A 25,220-nucleotide genomic window follows, 5' to 3' on the forward strand; every position below is an offset into this window, starting at 1 on the left:
ACCTATTTTGCAATGTTATAATGTTGTTCTCTGTGGTAAAAAAGTGTCATTTATGCAAGTCATGAAGCTGAAGTCATGAAATGGTGTCTGTAATCTCTGTGTTTGTATATAAGTTTCTAATCTGTTTTACAAAATATTACACAGCAAGAATATTTGAACAGCTAAAACATACATTTATCTGCCAGTAAAAGTATTGTTATCAGTAACTTTATGTTGTATTAAAACATAACATGGGTTATATATGCTTTTCAGTCATGTGACTTTTGATGTTATGGCGGCCATTTTGAATACTGAAGTAGAATTATGCCGCACTACAAAATGTAACAATAATATTTCTACTCAGGATGAAAATGAAAGACAACTGATTGACAGTGATGTTGTTATTTACTCGTAGTCATTGCTCAAGAAGATAACAGTTAAAACACGGCCCCAGAGACGCACGTTTATGTGACGAAACCAGTGAGTCAGTGTTTAAGCTGCTCAAGATGTTAGCATGCTACCGGCTAGCATCAGCTCTGACCTCTCCAAGAGAAAGCCCTGAACCAAACTCCAAGCACCAAGCCTCGGATCCAACATGTGACAGCTGAGCCCCACATGTGTTTATCGTGGTGAAGCCATTGACAGTTGATTGGTGACAGTTGCTAACCGGTAGCATGCTAACGTCTTGAGCAGCTTAGACACTGACTGAATCCTGCCGTAGCTCGACAGACAGAGCTGTAACGTCTGTGCCACATTTGCTGGTTATATCACATGAGGGTGCGTCTCTGGGGCCATGTTTTAACTGTTGTCTTCTTGAGCAACAATCATGAGCACATCAAAATTCCAGTGTCATAATTGCTACGTGTTGTAGTACTGCATAGTTCTAGATATTTCAAAATGGCCGCCGGAACTATGCGTCATTGGAAACGTATGTATTGCTGGGTTCCAGGTGGTTGCAGGTACATAGAGGAAAAATTATTTTATTTTTGAGGAATTTTTTGGTCTTGTACAGAGAGATCCTGGACCCAGTGACTGATATTAATGATCATTTTTCTAATTCATTCGTTGGGTCCGGTGACATCATCATATTCTAGAACCTCCAACCCAGCAATAGCCAGATGTGGGTAATACTCAGTTTTTGAAGGAACTGTACTTATTGGAATAGTTATATCCTTCAGTGCTTTTTACTTCTCCTTGAGTAATAATGTAATGAAGTATCGTTACTCTTACCTGAGTAGAAAGTTACTTGTGCCACTGTTATGTAGGTAAATGTTAATGTTAACAAAAGCTTCATGACGACCTTAACCATATGTAGTTTGTAATATATATTTAATACATTTTTAGGGTATTTTCTTTGGAAGATGTAAAGAAAAACACATACTATGAAAAACAAAACATGAAATTTTGTATTTTTTATCCTGAAGAATAAAGCACATGAAGCACAAACTACATCTTTTTTATGTGTCATGTGAAGTAAGAGTACAGTTAGATACTTCAAATGTTACTTTGACTAAAGTTATGTTGAAAAATGAACACGGACGTTTAGCAAGGTACAAATAATCAGTTAAACATAGATTTCAGATTATTCTCAGCGATACGTCGTCATGTTCAATCACTCCTCACAATCGGTAGCAACTCTATGAGGCCACAGCTGCCTTAGGACTGACCGATGGATGCGTGGCTGTCCCATGCTGAGAGAAAACCCTTTCTTCTGATTAAAAACCAGAGGAGACAGAGCTACGTATTGTTTTTAACCATGAACATGAAGAAGAAGAAGATCTTTATTTATAGCGCCTTTCACAGACATATAGTCACAAAGCGCTTTACATGAGACAATGAACAGTGTTATTTCTCGACTGTTGTTTATGGTGCTGCACTTTGGGGCAGTTTTGTCTGTTTGTAAATGTGCTAAATAAATAAACTTGACATTCATGCCCATTGTCCCTTGAAAGATGACTCTTCCTTCCTTTTCTGGCCCCGGTTTTTCCCTTTTTCATGACTCGATATCTTGTGAATCCCCAGGTTTGGGTGGTGCAGTGAAGCGTGGACGTTAATCCGTATCGACAGAGCATTTGGACACAGCCGGCTCCTGGCTCCGAATCACTGTATTTAGTCCATTTGCCACCGGACACAACGGACCGGAATAAACAATTCTCAATATGGGCTATTTTTACTGTTTGAGCGACATGTTGCATTGACAGCACTTTTCAGCACAGCTAAGAGCATTACATCGTCCACAATATGTCATTTATCTGGTGCTAAATAGCGAGAGCAAGCTGAAAATAGAGGTCGTTGGCATCTACTTTACAATTCGAAACTGGCTGTTTTACAGTGTTTGAGCTCTGATATGTGATGATAGAATGTGTGTGAGCAAAAACTGTGCAAATGACTCTTTGACTGAATGACTTTTGCACGTGATACTCGTTTTGCTCTGAGCAAACACATGGTAAGTGACCCATATGAGTCATTGATCAATAGAACCCAGACCTGACTCAGACACGTGCAACAGGTGTCAGCAGCCATATCCGCTCCCAAATTATTTACCGACATAGGGCGCGGCTGGACTTTTCAATAAGTTTTACTAGTTTAATTAGTTTACAGAGCCACTGCACCTCCGATGATTCAGACATGGCCCTTCCTCCCTTTCTCCCTACAAAAGCAGCTTTTGTCTCTCGAAATGTTGTCTATATATAAACGTAAACTCATGGCGGCACGGAAGCGCAGCGGTTAGCGCCTCTGCTTCACAGCTAGAAGGTCCCGGGTTCGATTCCCAGGCCTTTCTGTTTGGAGTTTGCATGTTCTCCCTGTGTCTGCGTTGGTTTCCTCCGGTTTCCTCTACCACTTAAAACATGTACAATAGGCCAGGATGAATGTGTGTGTTTGAGGCTACAATCCGGTGTGACGTGCAAGAGACCCATGTGTGTTCAATAACCTGCAGATTAATAATAAAAAAGCATATAAAGCCTATTTACAAAGAAAACACAAATTAAACAGTCACTCAATCCTCAATACTCAAAGATCGATCTACGTTCCCACCCACACCTATGGTCATGAGATTTGGGTCATGACCGAAAGGACAAGATCGCGAATACAAGCGGCCGAAATGAGTCTCCTTCGCAGGGTGGCTGGGGGTGAGGAGCTCAGTTACCCGGGAGGAGCTCGGAGTAGAGTCGCTGCTCCTTCACGTCGAAAGGAGCCAGCTGAGGTGGTTCGGGCATCTGTTTCGGATGCCTCCTGGTCGCCTCCCGCGGGAGGTGTTCCAGGCATGTCCTAGTGGGACAAGGCCTCGTGGAAGACCCAGGACACGGTGGTGGGACTATGTCTCCGAGCTGGCCTGGTGTCGCCTCGGGGTCCCCCCAGAACAGCTGGAGGAGGTGTGTGTGGATCGGGAAGTTTGGGCATCTCTGCTGAGACTGCTGCCCCCGCGACCCGGCCCCGGATAAAGCGGAAGAAAATGGATGGATGGATGGATGGATGGATCAATCCTCAAACAGTCGACGCGATGTGACCCCAGGTGTAAGTCCGGTATAGTTTTGATGTTTTAAATAAATATATTTCTTTGGTATAGCTGGGTCCTCGCAGCACATTTACTGCCTATATGACAGCTCGAAGGTCACGGGTTCGATTCCCACCAGGACGGGGCCTTTCTGTGTGGAGTTTGCATGTTCTCCCCGTGTCTGTGCAGGTTTCCTCCGGGTACTCCGGTTTCCCCTACCACTAAAACATGTACAATAGGCGAATCCTCCAGCCAGGTGATTCTGACCATCAGCCTGGCTCCACATCATGGAGATGGGTCCCCGGGCGCGGCACTGCCGTCAACCACTGCTCCTTACGGGTCGCCCCAGCGGCATCGAAGGAGGGGTTAAATGCAGAGGACAAATTTCCCTACAGGGACAATAAAGTAAACAAACAAAACAAAACAAAAAACCTTTGACAGAAAGCATCTCATTTACATAAATGAGTTTTTAAATATTTTGGCAATTTTTTGCTGTTTGAACTGTGGTCTGTAGGTAAATTAATAATAATAATAATGCATTGGTTTTATATAGCGCTTTGCACTATTCGTTCACTCCATACTTGGTGGTGGTAAGCTACTATTGTAGCCACAGCTGCCCTGGGGTAGACTGACAGAAGCGAGGCAACCAGTCTGCGCCATCAGCCCCTCCGACCACCACCAACTACTCACTCACTATGTTCGCTAGGCTTCCTGGTGTTACCAAACGGTCTCCCATCCAAGTCCTGCCAGGCCCTTCTCTGCTGAGCTTCCAAGGTCTGACGGGACTGGGCAGAGCAAAGGAGGTGTGGCCAATTAAATTGCAACAACACGCATACCTTCAACAATTACAGTAAATACAATACATTAAGTTTGAACACTTAAGCAAAGACTTCAGCAACTTTGACTTTTATTGGAGTAATATCTGATCAGAAGCGTAAGTATCAGTGCTTTTACTCAAGCAACAAAAACTTTGACCAGCACTGGTGAAATGTTGCACAGTGTGGCTTTAACATGCTCTATAAATGAAATCAAAACACTGCAGCATTGAGCGCCCGGCTCACAGTTAAACACAGCTCTGAACTCCTCATGCAGTGACAACAAACAACAAGGACGGCTAATTACAATGTTGAACAAGGCGTGTGGAGGCAACAAATGCAGAAGAGAAGTTTGTCGATCTGCACGGCTCTCCGTTTTTGCAAGTTCCCCTGAAATTGTTTTAATTACTGCAGCTGATCGTGACTGCAGGCTATGTCATTTTTGATTATATTTATTGGTAATGTTTCCTCTTCATGATGCTGCAGCATTGAGTGCCCAGTTCACAGGCCTGAATTCCTCATGCAGTGACAACAAACAACAAGTGGACAATGACGGCTAATGACAGTGTTCACTACGGTATGTGGAGGCAATGATTGCAGAAGAGATGGGTGTGGATCTGCACGGCTCTCAGTTATTCCAATACTCAAGTTTACCCGGAAATTCCCCTGATATTTTCTTAATTATATGTTTACTGGGAATATTGCCTCTTGCCTCTAATAACAACAGCCAGCGTCTAGTGATGTATAAAAATAGAAGAGTGAAATAGCTGTGGTTAGAGGCCAAAGATCTTTAAAACATTGGAAAAAAATCAATCATAGACCTGTCATATATACAAAAATAAAGCAAGATAAAAGTCTAAAGTCCATTTTCAATCGGAAAATTCCTTCGTAGTTTGTATCATTGAAGAAAAATAATACAAAGTTCAGAATTTGAGGTTGATTTCTCTACAGAGGGAAGACCATGAACCCGGAGAAGGTGGAGTACTTCCATCCGCCCATGAGGTTGCCCCGCTCCAGTTTGAGGTTGGCCTTGTCCCCTCGCTCCATGATCACCAGGCCGGAGTTTGTGGCCGCCTCTCGGGTCACGTCCTGGTCTCCGGCGAAGGCAGAGATCACCGGCCAACCGTTCAGCAGCAAACTCACCTGCAACAGAGCCACGTGACATTGATTCTTTTTCAAATGTCCAGTATTCTATGTTAAAGCAGAACTAAGTAACTTGTTTACCTTAATAAATCCTTTCCGTAGTCCCTCTGGGGGTAATACAAGTGTTAATGGGATGATTGGGGGGGTCTTTCATCTCCCCCGGTGTCTCTGGCCAGAAAGAACACCCTTGCAACTTCCCAACCAATGGGCTATATGCACAGTGACCCCACGGGATTTCCGCCTGGACAGTAAACCAGACGCTGTCCTTCCTGTCCGTTATCTCTTCCCATTGAAATTAGCAGGTCCCACAGAAATGAAGCAATAGCTCAAGATTTGGTAAAGGACAGCGAGTAAAAGTTCGGATGTGACTGGAGCAGGTTAAAAAATATTACGTGAGACGTAACGACTTCACTGGAGGAAACCTCCGTGTTCATAATGGTGGATGTTTTTGTCTTGAGGCTAACGGCTAAAAAAATAAAAAATAAATCTAGCGCAAAGTTTTGAACGAGCCTGCGCAAAAAATTATCGTCCTGTTAGTAGTTTAAATAATTTTTACTTGTTTACATGTTATTTTATCATTTTTCAACACTAGCCTTTAGCTCTAAGATAAAAGCTCCTACCTTACGAACACTGGCGTTTCCTTTGGGTGCTGGATTCACAGCGAACATGATGTTTGTAACACGTTGCTGTGACTGTCCATCAGTAACTCGTTGTCCTTAGTCAAATCCTGAGCTATGTCTTTATTTGTGTGGGAACCTGCTAATTGTGAATATAAACGATCGGCGACAGGAAGTCCAGCGTCTGGCTGACTGTCCAGGAAGACGTAAAACTGTGCATATAGCCCATACACACTAATAGAATCACGAAGAAGAAGCTAACAGGCTAGCGGGCAAAGCAAACTGTGGGCTAGCGCCACTTTAGCAGGATTTATGAGCCAAATTCGAGCGGGAAAAACTATCTCCATTGTGTAATTGAGTTAGGGCACAATGTACAATATCCCTCTCCCCTTTGTCTTTTCTGTCAGCGTTGTATTTACTCTCAAGGACCAGTAGAAAAGAAAAACACAACATGCAGTGGCAGTCATGGCCTGTAGGGGCATGAGTGCCACTGCATGCTGTAGGTTACTTAGTGAGTTACTTAGTTCTGCTTTAAAGTGCATGTGACACATTATACACACATTTTGCTAAAACATATATTTAACACATGACACAGAGGATGAAAGTCATTTCATCCTCACCCAGTCATCCCATTAACACTTGTAGTACCCCCAGAGGGACTACGAAAAAGATTTATTAAGGTAAACACCTTACATCCAGCACATACCTGTTACCTTGTTTGTGAGAAAAGGGAACATAGGGGGGGGCATTAAGTTTTCAAGTTGTTTATTGTACAGTAGTAGACTGTTGATAGGCACGCCTAGGATTTATTTGGTTCTCATATAGTTGTACAAATTATAAAGAAGGTGAAATGAAGTATTTTCTCACTCCTTTGATGGAACCATATAACACATATTTTATCGTTAAACAGTTTACATGTATAACTTTTTGAAGAAATTGTACTTCTTAGGCTAGTTTTACTTCTGCTTGAGTAAAATTATAATGAAGTATCTCAATCAGTATCAAAATAATTGTTCATTTTGATCGATAAGATAGACACAGATCGTCTCGTGCACCTTGTTCTTTAGAATTATTTTGTTTCTCTGTATTTTCATGCCATTTTCTTGGAATTTTCTTTATAAAAATCTGAATTTCCACATGATTATGGTAATTTTGAAAATAAATCAGACTTTTTCGCTCAAACATGTACTCACAGCACTCAAGGGACATTTTCTCCTTTTTTTCTAACTTTTGCTTGAGAAAATGCTCTGGCTACTCTACCCACCTCTGATTATGATCTACAGTACATTTCCAGTGACTAATACCCAACACATTGCTGCCTATGTTACAAGAGTAGTCTGTGATTGCCCAACAACAAGACGTGCAACAAGACATGCATTGTCCGCCGTCCACGCTTCAGCGTCTCTCGACTTACGTGTATTGTCTGCCTGTTATAGACTTTCACCACGTGGAAACTGAAACTGTAGACTCCTCTCCTCGGTGCCACGAAGATACTCCGCGCCGGGTCAAAATGACTGCCAACGTTTACCAGGATCTAAAAGTAAAGTATATACAGAAATAAATATATGAATTAGGAACAATGTGACTTTCAACAACAAGAAGGGAGTGTGGAGAATTTAGTTTTTAGTTATTTCACCCTGTTTTGTTTCCTACACAATTCCATGTACTCATTCATATTTTAATGCCTTCAACGAGAATCACACAATGTAAATAGTGTTCACGGCTAACACAGACTCTCTGCAGTAAAAAAAAAATCTACTGAACCTCTCAAAGCGCGGCAAAGATGTACATTCTGTGGAACAATAATGTGGAACACAGAAATTACAAATGCAGTTTGCAGAAAAAGGAAAAACGCCCAACTATCACAAGTTCATCCTCTAAGCTATTAGCCTGGCCAGTATAGTAATATAATTATAGTATGGCTGTCCAGGCTACCAAGCGATTCTGACCCTGAACATCTGGAGATGGGTCCCTGGTCACTACCGTAGTGAAAAGGAAATACCGTAATCCTGCAAGAATACTTCACATTTCACATTAAAGTAAAATATGTGTGGTAAAACTACTCACAAAAGGAACAAAAGTTATTTGAGAGTGAATGTAATCAAATACTCTTTAGTTTTTCATGTATTTTTACTGATTTGATTTGCCTTCTCCTGTAAGTGTAATTTACTGACCTACTTTTAATACTGTACAGCATAGCGAACCAGGCGTCATGGCGACGTGAAAACAGGAAGTGGCCTCCCTCTCTCCTGGTGCAGCTGAATTGTTTGCCTTTTTCAGTGAATTGTTTGCCTTTTTCAGCGAACCACGTTGTTTTTCTGGATTCTTTTGTACGTCTTTACCGTGTTTTTGTGGAGGTTTGGTGGATTTGTTTACTTTGAGAGTCCAAAGTGTACCTGAAGAAAGCAGCTTTTTGAAGGTAAACAAACTGAATCAGCTAAACCCATTTGAGATCTACAAACATCTTCTTCTGAGACACTGAACAGTGAAGAGGCACCAAGAGCCCCCACACCTGCAGCACGGAGGAGGCGTCACAAGAGGAGCTACAGGAAACAACAAAAGGGACCAACGAGGAGATGGTGATAGACTGTGGAGGGAGCTGTGCAGGAGGAAGAGGAAGGACAAGGTGGAGCTGACCAGTGCAGGACACCACGCTCTGAGACGGGGACCGTTTCAGATGATCAGAGGAGACAGAGGGCAGCTACAGTTTCTCCATCCTCCAAGGTCATGCGGGTGGAGTGGCTGAAGGACAACGAGATCATCGACCCGGCCGAGGACAGGAACTTCTACATCACCGTGGACACAACCTGATCATCAAGCAGGCGCGTCTGTCCCACACGGCCAACTACACCTGTGTGGCCAAGAACATCGTGGCCAAGCACAAGAGCTCCACCGCCGTGGTCATCGTCTACGGATTTCCCATCAACCAGTGCTCCTCCTGTGACCAAAACAGTGAAGATGGCGGCCGCGACACAACGATCTTTCACCAAAGAAAAAAAAAGAGTGGTGCGCACTGAATGGGTGCTGCTGCCGGATGCTCTCTCATCGAATGCAATTTCTCCATCTGTGAGATCAATAAAGTACCATCTTATCTTATCTTAGTGTACTGTTTACTGTGCTGTACAGTACAGTAAAGTACACTAAGCTGTACAGTATGTTGTCCACTCTGTGTACAATGTGTACAGTACTGTCCTGTACTCTCTGTTTGTACACTCTGTGTTGCTGTTGTTCTGTTTGCACAATAGTCTGTGCCATTGTTCTCATTTAATGCCAGAACATTCCGTACATTCACGGTGGCAGAATCAAAATAAAACACAAAGAGGAGCTACTCGTCACTCATCACAAGTAACAAGCCGTAACAAAACCTTTTTATCAGCCTTCACCATGCAGTAATGTTGTTCTTTCTTAAAACATACCTGAAACTGTGTCAGGGTTTCTACAGAGCAGCAAGTCAAGTCTGATGTTTTCTTATGCCATTTTATTGCCCTGCTATTTAAAAATCGGTGCATATTTCTTTCTTCAACATTAGCAAACATTACGTCAGATGATAAAAGAGTTAATAATTGTGCACATTTTCAGCCAAACCTGCAGCTGAATGTGTTTTGGATAATTTCTGCATTTCTGATTAACTTATGCAGCAAAATTAATCGAACAATGTTATTTTCCAAGGAATTTTGATTTCAGATTAAATACTTTTAATGCATCTAAGACCTCATAAAGACATCTAATGCCCTTTGTTTCCAGCCACTCGCGCAGCTTTGAGTAATCTTTGAATATTCCCCATGTGGCTGTTCTGAGGTCCTAGGCATCCGGGAAATGCTTTCCTCACCTCTCCATCTCTTGCTGAGCTTAATCCTGTCATAAAGGATCTCACCACGGCTTCACAACAGCCACACGAGTCGCACAGACCATTTTGTCTTTATTTTTCTTCTCTGTGATGAAACAGCTGTGCAGCGAAGGGGAGCATGAGGAGGGGGGGTGGAAGGGGCATGAAAACCAGGAATTTAAACAAATACTAACCAACAGAGTGTAAGATAAAGTGCTTGAGATGATTATCAAATACCAAAGACGTTTTTCATCTTCGCCTCAGCGTTTCATCTTGCCCGACTGGAACAAAACCGCTAAACAACAGTACAGTATGTCCTGTTTTGTTTTGTTTTTTAATTTGCTCCTCCACCCACTGCAGATACTGTATGTTATGGGTACAATTAACAAGATGTACTTTAATTACTCAAATGCAAAAGAAGAAAGAAATAATAGGAAGCTCAGCCAAGGCATGTGTTGTAGTGACACATAGAACTAATTAAAACAAACCACTTCATTTTGGTGTTGTCATAATAGTGTAAACGAGTCGTGCTCAAAAGTTTACACACCCTGGCACAAATTTTTCAAATAATATGAACGATAACATAACGTGTTAACAGGAAGTGACGTCCCTCTCTCCTGGTGCGGCTGAATTGTTTGCCTTTTTCTGCGAGATGCGTTTGTGATTTCTGTTCCGCGTTGTTTTTCTGGAGACTTTTGTGCGTCTTTACCGTGTTTTTGTGGAGGTTTGGTGGATTTGTTTACTTTGAGAGTCCAAAATGGTCCTGAAGAAAGCAGCTTTATGAAGGTAAACAAACTGCTAGCTTATCAGAAACCCATTTGAGACCTACAAATATCTTCTTCTGAGACTTTGAAGAGGCACCAAGAGCCCCCACACCTGCAGCACAGAGGCGTCACGAGAGGAGCTACAGGAAACAAGGACGGGACAAACGAGGAGATGGTGAAAGACTGTTGTGGAGCCGAGGGAGCTGCAGGAGGAAGGAAGAGGTGGAGCTGACCAGTGCAGGACACCACGCTCTGAGACAGGGACAAGGCCAGGAGGCGGTGCACCGTTTCAGAGGATCAGAGGAGACAGAGGGCAGCTCTCCGTCGCCTCCAAGGTCATGCGGGTCAGGTTGACAAACAGCAGCTCAGGACTGACACCTGACACTATTTCGTTGTACAATGACAATAAAACACTTACTTACTTACAAAACGTTTTTTTTTTTTTTACTCCTAGTTAGTGGTTGTGTGAAGCCATTTATGGTCAAACAACTGAGTTTATTTTTTAATCATAATGAAAAAACAAAGAACCAAACTGACCCTGATCAAAAGTTCCCCAGTTCTTAATAGTGTGTATTTCCCCCTTTAACATCTAAAACCATGTGTGTTTTGGCCCCTCATGGCTAAAGAGTAAATGGAATTTGGATTTTCTTTTGGTGGAAGTTGTGTAAAAGTGAAGGTTCACGTCATAAACACCTATGGCCGCTGGCTGCCCTGCTTTTTGACAACGACACTGGAGGCCGCCATTGCTCTGCCATTGCTGTAGTACCTCCATATCGCCGCTAGGCCCCCATTGAAAAGCATTGGACTTTAGACCAGTGTTAATTTCGTCGACTAAAATATTTAGTCTTAATTTTAGTCAAAGTGTTATTTTTGACTAAAACTGGACTAAAACTAAATTAAAAGTTGTTTATGAGACTAAAACTATGACTAAAATGTCCAGATATTTTAGTCGACTAAAATAAGAATAAAAATGAAAAGGAGAGACAAAATCAACCAAACTTCTATTGACCGTCTGAAAGAGCCTCATATCATTTACAATCACTACTAAAGGATCAGCTCTGAGGTTTGTTCATGTGGAGCAGCTCCATGAAGCAGAGGAACAAGATTAAATATGATTATAATGAATATTATTAATGCAAAGTCCACTAAATTAGTCTTAAATTTAGTCGACTAAATTTACTTGCAATTTTAGTCGGCTAAAACTAGACTAAAATTGAAACGATTTTTTTGACTAACTCTCGGCTAAAATTAACTTACATTTTAGTCAAAAGACTAAGACTAAAACAAAATTAAAATATGTTGTCAAAATTAACACTGCTTTAGACACGTTAAAAACACGTTTAAAACTTTAAAGCCTGGTCCCAATTTTTTTGGAGCAATCTAGACTAGATATTCCTCCTGTGATAACACTGGGCTAGTCACAATTTAAGAAACCAGGCTGGTTTTCGTAAGAAGAATTGTTGAAATCTCATACTTAATGAGGGTCGGACTGTTAGCATTGGAGCTGCGCGAGCTACACGTCACGCAAGGGCCGAGTCTACGGTGAAAATCCCGCCCTTATGTCCTTTTTAGGAACATGCTTCGTCAGAGCTGGGGAGGAGGAGTCTGTAAATCAGCCATGATTTCCCCCACGAGCGTGGTCATTATGGTAAACGGGGAGGAGTGAGCAGAAGCTGTCCATTATATATACAGTCTATGATGAACACATGGCGAGCTGATTAGCACACCCAGTGAAGAAGGAATCGGAAGTGTAGGGCCAATGACACACGAGCCCTACACTTCCGATTCCTTCTTCACATGGCGAGCTGATTAGCACACCCAGTGAAGAAGGAATCGGAAGTGTAGGGCTCGTGTGTCATTAGCGGCCATTTCAAACTGCAAATATGGGTGTAGCTTGGTCTTTCGTGCCACTTTAAACAAATTGCAAAATGAAATATCTCACAGTGGCTTTTACTCCTACTTTACCGACTTTTACCCCCACCTGGTCGAAGTATATCGTCATGGTGCGGTTGCTCATTTCCGACGGCTCGTGGTTGGTGCTCCTGATCGCCGAAAACGCCACTCTGCCCGTGCCGGATCTGACGGTCATGCCCAGAGCGCCCCCCGCTGGCTCGGCGGACGGGGAGGAGTCGCACACCACCAGACACTTTCCCTCCAAAACGATCGGCTCTGTGTCGTTTTGGCCTCTGACCTCCATCGCCCCCCAGTGGTGGACGTACAGCACGACGAGCAGAAGGAGCATATTTGTTTTTCTTTCAACAAAACTAGCTTATTTATTTAATTTTGTCATAATCTACACTCGACAACAATGATATTTTGCTAGTTTGGGTTCGGGACAGTAAGTACGTAAGGAATTATTTAGGAAATCAATTAGGTATTTTCCCCATTGCTTGATATATGACAATAGATTTAAACCAATGCTGTGTCAATGGACAAAGGTGAACGTGGACGACAATCAGAAGAAAGAGCCTGATTGGTCAAACTAATGTGTTACATGCCAAAATCGAAAGCGTTAATGGCAGGCCTTGGTTATAATCTCAAGATTTCAAACTATGTGCTCCATTTCTGAGCTCGGTAAACGTGATACACATGCACGTTTCCCACAGCAGCCCGGTGGAAGTCTATTCACGGGTCACAGGAATGAGGGCAGTCCAGATTCACCGCGTCACCGAAGTCACAGTCGCTGACAGCGTGGGACCTGCAAGAAAAACAGAGCTCAACACAATGGGGCTTTGTCAATAGAAAGTCAATATAGGTTTGGGAGAAGAGCCAAGAAGCTCATTAAGTTTCACATTCATTGGTGTATTTCTGCGCCATCTTGCATCTTTGTATCCGTATCTTGTAATATATTGTCAGTTGTGCAAAATAAGAGGAAAAGAACTGACTACAATCTACATTCTCATACGTCATCTATTGTTAGTCTAAAGCTGCACAAAGTAATGGAGCTTAAATCATCGAATGGACTGGGTTTGGTTTTAACTGTCACCGCGATAAATACCTCCTGGGTGGATATTTGTGAGAGCCTTCACAAACATAATACCAGAAGGATGTATTAATAAAGCATTAGATAGAACTGTCTTTTCTAACAGCTCAGTCAACAATCGCCAATGATTTGAAGGCTTGGTTTCTGTCAGTAGTAGTAAGCTCCGGTTCATCGAGTCCTTAGGTTTTTTGCTTAAAGCAGTACTAAGTAACTTGTTTACCTTAATAAACCCTTTTCGTAGTCCCATGGGGGTAATACAAGCGTTAATGGGTTGATTGGGGGGTCTTTCATCTCCCCCTGGTGTCTGTCCAGAAAACCATGCTTGCAACGTGACTGTCACCGGGCTGGAGCCACCAATATACACCAATGGAATCACGAAGAAGAAGCTAACAGGCTAACGGGCAAAGCTAACTGCAGGCTAGCACCACTTAAACAGTATTTACAGCCAAGTTTGAGTGATTTTTTTTAATCTCCATTGTGTAATTGGATGTACAATATCCCTCTCTCCCTTCGTCTTTTCTGTCAGCGTAGTTTTATTTACTCTCACGGACACTTAATAAGTAAACAAACGCAATATGCTACGAACACCTGCAGTGGCGCTTATGGCCTCTAGAAGCATGAGTTACTCAGTACTGCTTTAAAGGAATAGGCCACTGTTTTTCCACACTGAGATATGTTCTTACCTGAGCTTAGACGAGTTGATGCGTACCTGTCTGGTCTTTACGGACGTCGATGTGTAACAATAATCTATAGTTAATTTTGTGTAACTATATTGGATCATGTAACTATCGTATTTAAATAGGGAAAACATGGAAGACCTTGGTTACTTCTAACTTCACCACCGTTTGGCCCCATTGAGGAGAGGGGGAGAGGCTAAATGCCAACAACATCTTTGGTCTTTTTGTGAGACTGAGCACAGGCACAAAGACGGTAGCACAGCGGTTAGTGCTTGTGCTTCACAGCTAGAAGGTCCGGGTTCGATTCCCACCAAGGACGGGGCCTTTCTGTGTGGAGTTTGCATGTTCTCCCCGTGTCTGCGTAGGTTTCCTCCGGGTACTCCGGTTTCCCCTACCACTAAAAACATGTACAATAGGCCAGGATGTATGAGAGTGTGTTTGAGAGTGTGCATGGGGGACGACGGATGGAAATTAGCCTAAGGCTACAATCCGGTGTGGCTTGTTCATTAACTTGCACTGTCCCTGCCAAATAAACCATAACAATAAATAAAAAAAGACCAGACAGGTACGTATCAACTAAGCTCAGGTTAGAACATGTCTCAGAATGGAAAAATGGTGCCCTGTTCCTTTAAATTAAATGTTTTTTGGTCATTATTTTTATGCTTTGAAACATTTGTGGGGGCCACGGTTTTGGACTGGGGAGTCTGACTACAGCATGTGCAGGGAAGACTTCAGGGAAAAAAAGGTGGGGTACGGTGACCCCTGGGGGTTCTCGAGGACCTAGCAAGGGGTACTTGAAACTATTTCAGATTGAAAAAAGGAGGAAATTTAACATAATTTTTTAAAGGAAAAGCTATATTTTTCAGTAAAATGTGTTGCCTTGAGAGAATTGTAGGTTTATTTTGACCACAACACTGTCCTTTTTCTTGCAAATACCATTTTGAAGTAATTACTTTCTAAATAAACTACAACACCCCTGAGGTCGGGGGTACACGGAAGCCATTGAAGGGCCCAAAGGGGACACAAGACACTACTGATACACTACTGATGATGAATAGAAATCAGGTCATCGTCTATAATTGGCAGCTGGTTTGAATAAGGGATATACAAAGAGGTCGTAGTACCGGGCAGTTGCTAATAGTTCAATAAACAGTAGATTTGAAGGTTTGGCTTCAGTGAGGACAGGGACATGATGCCAGTGCAGTATGCAGTTCATAACAGCTCAATAAAGCCCAACTAATTATAAAAGAAATCATCTTGACCCACCTAATATGTACTGTCCCAACCAAGTCAACCAAAAGCGCATATTCTGTATACTTCTTTAAGTCAGTTTAAAGCTTTATTTTTTGGTAAATGAAAACATTCTCTGCTCAATAAGTCCTGAACTTACACATCTCTATGATCAGTGGTGGATATGGGAGTTAACCTCTTACCACCCGCCTAAACCAAATGCATTCTGTCCTCTTTTGGCTGTGTAACACCTCATTTGAAAGCTAAGACCCACAAAACTGATCTTTTATTCTCGCATTGTTGCTGTGTTGTGTCACCTTTTGTATGTTTTTTTTTCTTTCATTTTTGTCACATTTTTGTTGAGTTTTTGTTGAATTTTTGTCACTTTTTGGTTGAGTTTTTGTCACATTTTTGTTGAATTTTTGTCATTTTTTTGTTGAATTTTTGTCACATTTTTGTTGAATTTTTGTCACTCTTTGGTTGAGTTTTTGTCACATTTTTGTCACATCTTTGTTGAATTTTTGTCACATTTTTGTTTCGTTTACATCCTCTTTTTCTTCTCATTTTCTGTGGCTATTTTGGTGCTTATTTCCCCAAGAAGCTTTTTGATGAGGGTAAAGCCAAACTGGAGAAAATGGGATCCGTTCAGGTGGAAGTTAAGAGGTTAATGCTAGAATCTGATGCCACATACTGCCACAGTTTGCACAACACTCCTAATATGAAAACTGCATATTAAATATTGGACTTCACAACAAAACAATGCTCTTTTTTACGATGAGGTAATGCATTGGCCTCTACAATGCATTACGTGATCAGGACCAGCTGGACGCTCTATAGGGGGAGCGTGGACAATCACCGTCCCACCGGCGTGCAGCCATCTGTGGGTAAACACTCTTCCACCTCCACCTTTGCACCGACGGGGATTTACAGTACATGCATTCCTCCACATGAACAGTCATTAAGTCTTTAAATAGGACGCTGAATTGCAGTTTCAATGGTTGCAAAATTACACCCTATAACAATACATGGAAGACTGTTTCATAAAGTCTTGCAAAATGATGTCATTGTTTCCACATCTAAAAACATCTTAAATGCTTTACATGAACTGGTGGAAGGAGGAACCCAAGCCACTTTTGCTCCTTTACTTTGTTGAAATGATCCATCATGAACAAATTGTGGAGAATGACCTGTTTTCTGACTCTTTTTAACCTTTGCCTGGGCGTTTCATCTTGTCCTACTAAAGAAAATTATAGTCCTGATTTTATTAGTATGTTTTATTTGCTCCTCCACCCATGTTACAAGGTAGAATTAACAACACGTGCTTCAGTTACTCATAAGCAAAAGGTAAATAACAGGAAGTGCAGCCAAAGCATGTACTTTAACTAGTCACACTGACAGATTAAAAAAAAAAAAAATCGAAACTTGTCAGAACTATCCAAAACTAGATTAATATTCCTATTTCCATCCACTGTCCTGGTATTGTAAGTGGTATCTCAGCCGTGTTAAAAGGATAAGTCTGGCTCCTTACCTGTTTGAAGCTGTTGAATCAGTCTGTCCTGTCCCGAATCTGTCGATATACAGGCTTCTCTGTCGCTCCCAGGACTCCCACTGTTTTAGCAGACGTTTTATCAAATCACATTGGTCCAAAGCCTTCTGTTCACACCTCTCATCACCGGACCCCTGCCTGCTTCCTCTCCTGATCGAGAATATTTACACGACGAGTGGATGCATGGGAAATGCTGAGTGTTCAGAAAGTCGGTGATGCTGAAACTGGCATGGATGGGTCACTGACAAGATAAGATTCCTATAAGAATCACATAGAATAAAATCCTATGAGAATCCAATTAGATTTGATCCTATAGGAATTATCATAGGAATCTAATCAAACTATTACCTGTAGGATTACCCATAGGATTCTTTAAAGGATTCCGCTAGGATTTTAAAATTAAACTCTTATAAGATTACTTTCAGAATTTTCTACAAGATTCTTATAGGATTTTCCTCTATAGGAATCTTATGAGAATCCTGTGGGACAATGTTTCTTCTCACTATTCCCACGCCATGAAGGCTTGTCCTACGGCAACAATAAATCACACCTTAACCGTGTGTCATGGTGAACATGTCACCATCTGTCATGGTTAAGGTGGTTAACCATGACACATTTATAAAACGGGAAACAACACAGAAGCAGACAGATGATTCAATAGTAACATTATTTTATTATTGCTTCAGTTTAACAATTCTACAAAGTGACAGGTTCAGCCTGTTACAGGCCACTAACATCCAAAACTCACAATAAGCATAAACAGAGTCCAGACCAAAGCCATTTTCACTAATGTTCTTTAACACACTGGTCTAGAGTTTGTCAAGCTTCAGAACCCACCATTACCCATAGGATGACCAGCAGGGCCCCAATAAAAAAAATATTTGTTATGTACAACGCAAAATACTGTATTTTCCTCACAATTCATTATTGAACAACTATTTAAAGCTGACATTATGATCATAAGAGTCATTTCAACTGACTTAGGAAGTGTTTCGCCACTATTTCTATACATTTTGAAAAATGTTTTCTGGGAAATGCTTGCAAACCACTGAGAGAACCCCTGCTTTACAAATGTGTCCAGTAGCTACACACAGGGCTTGACATAATGATTCAGGCAAATACATTTACTCCAGCAAGTCACTTGATCCCCGTCAAGACGTGAGAAATGCAACATAACTTTAGAACTCACAGAAATCTACTTTATGTCACAATTACATGTGAGACTGTTAATGTGGTTACAAATGCAGATATTCACACAGAGGTTCTCATGTGCAGGTCCTGCCTGTCCCCCTCTCTCAGCTCCTCGATGGGGCAGATGACCAAAGGCAGGTTCTGTTTGTTGTCCTGAACACAGGGGTTGAAGTACGGAAACACCGCTCCACTGAAGTCACAGTCTCTAAAGGTGAAAAGGTGTTTCTTCTGTTCGGCGTCGTAGAAAGACACCAGGCACTCCTCATAATCCACGAAGACCCCGACTTTCTGGGGCACTTCCTTCAGAGACAGGACCTGGGAGGGGCTGGTGCAGGCGCTCAGGCTGCCCCCTTTACGACGACACACCGCCCAAAAGCCGCAGTCGGGACGCACATGGATGGGACCCTTTCTTTTCACAGACTCTCGCGCCAATCCCAAGTCCCAGTCCGTCTTATCTCCAACCTGAAACATCACACGACACTAGAATTACCCACTTGTCTGTTTCTGTGAGCACAAGCCTTTGTAAGCAGAGGGATCTTTACCAGAACGACCCAGTAGTGGCGTCCCGACTTCAGGCTTTCTTTGCCCAGAACACAGACGCAGGAGTCAAAGCGCTTGGCATCGTCTATCACTGGAAACTTCTGACCACAAAGGCTCACCTGTGGACCACACCCAAAGTTAATCCCAAAACATCCCAAAATATATATGTTTTTCTCTAGAATCGGTTTACTAAGAGTCACGTATCGCAGCTGATCTCCATGGTAACGCAGGACAGTCAGCCCCTGCGATACCATTAACATTGTTCTCACCTTCTTGCCATCAGCTGAGAGCTCGAGCCATCCCGAAGCAGTGGCCGGGTCCAAAGTGACATTCAGCGCATATCGATTCAACTTGTTTACTTCTGCAAAACACAAAGTCTCGTGTTTATTCCGATGACTCAGTGTCTCTCGATAAACCAGAATGTCGCAGAGTCGGTGCAGACATAAATCACGAGCGAAAACTAACCTTCTTCCAGCAGCTTCTCGCTCATTTTCTGGCAGATTTCCATCATCTTTGCGACGGATTCTCGCACCGCGCCCAGGCCGTCGCCAGTGCTCACTCTGACTTCGGTCCAATCTCTTGTCGGAGGCAGTTTGCTCAGTGAAGGGAAACTCTATAAGAATAAGCAGCATACACAGTTAATAAAGTTTTAATATTCTTAAAAACTTTTTATATCCACCATGTTATTGACATTTTTACTACTTCTGGTTAACTAATCAATAAGAAATAGTTTTTTCTACTTCGCTTTTTATCACTGTTTTGTTGCTCTTTTGTGGCTTTTTTAATGCTTTTATATTGCTCTATTATGCTGTATTTTGTTGCTTTTGTGGCTTGAATGTTGCTCTTCTTTGGTTTATTTTGTTGCTCTTTTGTGGCTTATTTTGCGGCTGATTTTGCGGCTATTTTGATGCTCTTTTGTGGCTTGTATGTTGCTTTTATGTGACTTTTTTGCTGCTCTTATGTGACTTTTTTGCTGCTCTTTTGTGGCTTTTTAAATGCTTTTATGTTGCTCTTTTATGCTGCATTTTGTTGCTCTTATGTGACTTTTTTGATGCTTTTGTGGCATGAATGTTGCTCTTCTTTGGCTTATTTTGTTGCTCTTTTGTGGCTTATTTTGCGGCTATTTTGATGCTCTTTTGTGGCTTGTATGTTGCTTTTATGTGACTTTTGTGGCTTTTTAAATGCTTTTATGTTGCTCTTCTATGCTGTATTTTGTTGCTCTTATGTAACTTTTTTGATGCTTTTGTGGCTTGAATGTTGCCCTTCTGTGGCTTATTTTATTGCTCTTTTGTGGCTTTTCTGTTTCTTTTCTGTGACTTTTTTTGCTGCTCTTATGTGACTTTTTTTGTTGCTTTTATGTTACTCTTTTGTAGCTCCTTCATGGCGTTTTTCTTGCTCCTTTATGGCATTTTTGTCACATTTTTGCCCCTTTTCCCATCACTTTCTTGTCTTTTTTTGTCATGTATTTTGTCCTCCTACACAATACCAATATAATGCTAATAATCTAAAGCACTTGGGCCGTGTATGTGGCCCGGGCAGCTCACCTGTAACAAGTGCAGTGGGTTCCTGGTGTGTTCGAGGTGGAGTAATTCGCTGCTTCTCGTCTGCAGGTCTTTCATCTCAGTTCGCAGCTCGTTGAGTAAATCCTCCGCCCTTTTCTGCAGCTCCTCCTGCCTCCTCTGCAGCTCCAGCACCAGCTCCGTCTGCCGCTGCTCGATCGCGCTCACCAGCGTCGTGCAAACCTGGACGCTGCGGTGGATCTCCAGCTCTGTCATTTTCTAAAACGCAAAGGAGAATAATGAGAAGTAAGTCACGATAAAAGACATTTAAACTCAGCATTTTCACATTTTCCTCCTACTGAAACTCACTTTTCCGGCGTCCACCGACTGTTGAACCTCCTCCATTTTGCGAATCCTGGTTTGGATCATCTTTTCAACGTCCGCTTTGGTTTCTTTCAGTGACGCCTGCAAAGCAAATGAGCATATACTTAGTTTTAATGCATGAACATGATTAAAAAGGCTTTACGAGTTGTTTGCACAAACTTTCCAAAAACTTTCCCACACGAGCCTTTGCAGAATGTTTAACAGCGTCAACAACACCCTGATTGATTTGTGGGTGGATGCAACTCCGGATATAATCGTGGCTTATGAAATTCTTGTGGTGAACCTACAATCGTGGTAATTGTAAAACCGGTTAACCTTGACATCCCTATACATTTCAAAGTGCAATAATAGATCCATTGTCAACAAAGACACCCCTCCAGAGCTAGTCTTAAGTCGGGCAGGTCTTAGTCTCTCTAATACTGGAAATGTAAAACAGTGTGGGAATTTGTCACTTTTGTTCTGCAATTGACATAGGATTGGATTAAAACCCAAGATGAATATCTGTTTAGAGCTGAGCGATTATGATTATGATAATGTGTAGAATGAGCTCAGACTCGTTCACCACAACTGAATGTAAAATCCTGCACCGTCACTGAAAACGTTATTACTTCGGGTCCGAAGTGCTGTCATGCATGAGCTTAAAGAGACTAGATGCAAGTTGTTCATTTTATACTCACTACTGCCACCTCAGGTCTAATGTGTAAGTGCAGGTTCTATATTAAGCTCGTGCATGACGGCCTTTTTTGAGTGCAGGATTTTAGGGGCAGTTGTGGTGAACAGGTCTGAGCTCGTTCTACACATTAAGACATGGCTGGATCATGTAGGGGGAGGAAAATACTTTGTTTTAACATTTTTAAACTGTATAGTCCCTTTAATATAGAGATTGCAGTTATGCATAAGACCCGGGGTGGCAGTAGTGAGTATAAAATGACCAACTTGCATCTATTCTTTTTAATTAAAGTGCATTGACATAAAAAATTTGCAAAGGCAAACCCTTTCTCTAACAGAGAAGTCACTGTGCAGTGTGCAAGAAAGATTGTTAAACATCCAAATTATTTAGAATGTATTTGGATTGAGCCCAACTCAAAAAATCCGGTTCTTCTTGGCACATTTGCACAGTAGGACCTTCTTCCTCTGAGCAGAGGGCTAAAAAATAATAATTCAAAAAAAACATTTTTTCCCCAGCCCTATATCTATTGGCTACTTGTTAGAGGACATGCCGTCAAATTTTACAACTGTAGAACATTAGAAATTTGTTTTCCCACTGACATGAGCTCAGAAAAGTATCACCTACATTTACAGCAAAGCAAAGCACACATTTTTTCTCATTTTCCACTGGTTTTCCATGATTAGAAAACAGGCGAGTCATGTTTCAGGTTATCCAGGTCGTCCGTCTCACCTTGACTTTCTTGCTGGCTCTGTCGATGGGCACGACCTGGTGGTTCTTGTGCTCCCTCCCGCAGCACCGGGCGCACACGGGCGTCTGGTCCCTCTTGCAGAACATCTCCAGGGGCTTGTTGTGTTTGCGGCAGAGGTGGCTGGAGGGGAAAGTGGCCGGGTCGGTGAGGCGGTGCTTCTGCAGGGCCTCGTCCCTCAGGTGCGGGCCCAGGTGGAGCTCGCAGTACGAGGCCTGGCACACGAGGCACGACTTGACCGCGTTGAGTTGGGGGCCGGTGCAAACGCTGCACAGAACCTCGTCCGAAAGGCTCCTCTGGGAGTGCGGCCCTGGGGAATCCTCCTCGCCGCCGTTTGACAGAGATCTGAAAAAACACACACAATATTGAATGTGTCTCAATGAACAAACCTGATGAGTTCAGTTTGGTGGGACTCATGGACCTTATGGGGTTTGTACAGAGTGGAATTAAAAGTTATACATTTGAACAGAGTCATGTAAGAACAAAACAAAACAAAACCTTTTAGGTAGGGCTACTCAAAAAGAAAAAGTTCGTCAATTCCTTTATAAAAAGTAGGAGTTTTGACAATGAAAGGTCAGTAAAAAAGTGACAAAAAAAACAATATAAAGCTACACAAAAAAATCTACAAAAACTAACAAGACAAAAAAACTGACAGTGTAACAAAAACGGTGGCAAAAATGAGATGAAATAAAGTGAACACGGCAACAATGCAAGGAAGCTTTACTGGTTTTAGCTTTCAAATAAGGCATTAATGCACTTGATTTTGGTCTTAATAATATTATTTTGTTAAGCAAACAATATATACATAAATGTCGTTTTACTCATTACTCATTGGAGGAATGAGCTGAAACTTTTTTATAAATCTCTATTATTGATCAACACCCAAAATGCAGAAAAACTGGCTTCTTTTATAGACAATCTTGTAGAATAAAATGCCCCTTTACATTTTATTTTTGTATTTATTATTATTATTATTTTTAATAATGTGAATTTGTACAATATATAACCTGCCCCATGTTCTTTTAAAAAAATATATATTTTCTTTAATATGTGCACTGAACATAGTGAGATCTTTACACTGGACCTTATTTGTTTGTATTTGAATAATAATAATAAAAATAAAAAAAATTAAAAAAAACTTATAGGCTGTGAAAAAAATCAAATCAGAATCAATCAAAATCAAAAATCAGCATAAATCCCCATATTTATCCAAGACAAGCTGGCATTTGAATTAGCTATAGTTTTGCAAAGAAGCAGCGTATTGTTATGGATAAAATGTCAGGTCTCGCGCGGTCGAGTTACTACGTTTGGGGCTTTGGCTGCTGCTGGGTAAGTCTATCCTTTGTTTCAGACCCACCTTTTGATGTAGTCCACGACGTTCGCCAGTCCGAGGTTGACCCTGAGCTCCGGGGTGCAGCCGAACGTCTCTTTGCACAGCGGGCACTCGGACTGGTGCTTGGTCTCCCAGTAGCCCTCGATGCAGTCGATGCAGAAGTTGTGTCCGCACGGGATGGACGCGGGGTCTCGGTAAATGTCCAGGCAGATGCAGCACCTGAACTGCTCCTCGAACCAGCCGGAGCTCACAGTGGCAACACCTGCAAAAAACGGGATCGTAATGTAAGGTGAGGAAATATATTACAGAAAGAGGGTGAGGAGTTTGCAAACGCGCGCTAAAGAAAAAAGCCACTATGCGTTTCTCAAGCGTGTTAACCTCTTAACCCCCGCCTTAACCGAGCGCGCCTGAAAGCCTAAAAAAAAAGCGACGAAAGGATGAAAACACGTGCCCAAAAAAAGCGGCAAAAACGCAACTGCAAATGCAAACCGAACTGGAGATTTTGGTTAAGGCTCGGGTTAAGAGGTTTTTAGAGAGTTTGAAGAAAATGCAAAGTCCAAACAGCTTCAGTTGCATTTAAGTTTTGCAAGGCTTGTCCATATAATCTACAGTATATACTTGGAAAAAGGAGATATTGCAATATTACAATCCTGCACCAGTGTGAATTTTGTAAAAGCTGCAAAATGTCTAGATGAAAGCTCTATTATAAAAATGCAAAACATTATCGTCGGTGCTTCCAGGCTGCAGAAATGGGGTCATCTCAGTCATCTCACCTGTTTGAGTCGTCATGATGGCTGCTCTCTCTTCATGAACGTGGCGAGAGAAACAGCCGAGGCTTTTTTATACCTGAACCCGCCCTCTTCCGGTGAGTCACACACTTACACACACTCGCAGGTGAGCTCTGGTATTTCTGGTTTTGCTTATTCATTCGATGACACTTCACCTGTAGACTTGTAATCACGTGGGCATTGATTATGTTTTTGAATTCTGGCATTGTAAGAAGACCAAGAAGGTCCCGGGTTCGATTCCCACCTGGACGGGGCCCTTCTGTGTGGAGTTTGCATGTTCTCCCCGTGTCTGCGTAGGTTTCCTCCGGGTACTCCGGTTTCCCCTACTACTAAAAACACATACAATAGATGAATCGTCCTGCCAAGTGATTCTGAGCATCAGCTTGCAGGGGCTAGATGCAAGTTAGCCATTTTATACTCACTACTGCCACCTCAGGCCATACGTGTAACTGCAGCTTCTATATTAAGCTCGTGCATGACGGCACTTCGTACCCGAATAAACACCTTTATGAGTGACAGTGCAGGATTTTAGAGGCAGTTGGGGTAAATATGTCTGGACTCATTCTACACCTTAGGACAGGGGTAGGCAACGTCAGGCCCGGGGGCCAAATCCGGCCCTCCAGAACAGAACCTCTGGCCCTCAAGATGATTTTGAAAAACATTATTACACAAATCAGAGAGTACTTTTAACATTTTTAGAGTTAAATGGGAGGAAAAAAAGGTAGAAATACGGTCAATGCACCCAGTTAGCTCATATATTATGTACAACACTGACATTTGAAAGAAGTGCACTGGAAAAAGAATAATCGTTTTAAGGCAGAAATTACATAAATCTACTTGAATTAAGAGATTAAATCTAAGGTTTGAGTAGATTTGGTCTGGTTTTAAATGAGATAAAACCTCTAGTAATAGTGATTCTCTTAATTCAGAATATTTTCTGTCATTTCACGTGAATGACACCAAACGTGAGTTCACGTGAGTTCAAGTGGGTTTT

At 42.0% G+C, this 25,220-nt stretch overlaps 2 protein-coding genes across 2 annotated transcripts; both read right to left on the reverse strand.

Annotated features, from left to right (window-relative positions):
- Nucleotides 1-5,026: 5,026 nt before the first annotated feature.
- On the reverse strand, nt 5,027-12,890 carry LOC306980552 (cerebellin-1). The gene is made up of 3 exons (XM_079579986.1): nt 12,622-12,890; nt 7,465-7,584; nt 5,027-5,433 (listed from the first exon to the last, which is right to left on the reverse strand). Exons 1-3 carry the CDS (start codon nt 12,880-12,882, stop codon nt 5,236-5,238), a joined length of 579 nt encoding a protein of 192 aa, XP_079436112.1. The 5' UTR covers nt 12,883-12,890; the 3' UTR covers nt 5,027-5,235.
- Nucleotides 12,891-18,297: 5,407 nt separating this feature from the next.
- Nucleotides 18,298-24,237, reverse strand: LOC306980631 (zinc finger protein RFP-like). Its single transcript, XM_079580057.1, has 9 exons — nt 24,212-24,237; nt 23,463-23,700; nt 22,090-22,450; nt 20,676-20,771; nt 20,352-20,585; nt 19,273-19,420; nt 19,077-19,168; nt 18,810-18,926; nt 18,298-18,729 (listed from the first exon to the last, which is right to left on the reverse strand). Exons 1-9 carry the CDS (start codon nt 24,225-24,227, stop codon nt 18,328-18,330), a joined length of 1,704 nt encoding a protein of 567 aa, XP_079436183.1. The 5' UTR covers nt 24,228-24,237; the 3' UTR covers nt 18,298-18,327.
- Nucleotides 24,238-25,220: the final 983 nt, after the last annotated feature.

Source organism: Gobius niger, assembly GCF_951799975.1.
Source record: "Gobius niger genome assembly, chromosome: 21".
Classification (NCBI taxonomy): Eukaryota; Metazoa; Chordata; class Actinopteri; order Gobiiformes; family Gobiidae; genus Gobius; species Gobius niger.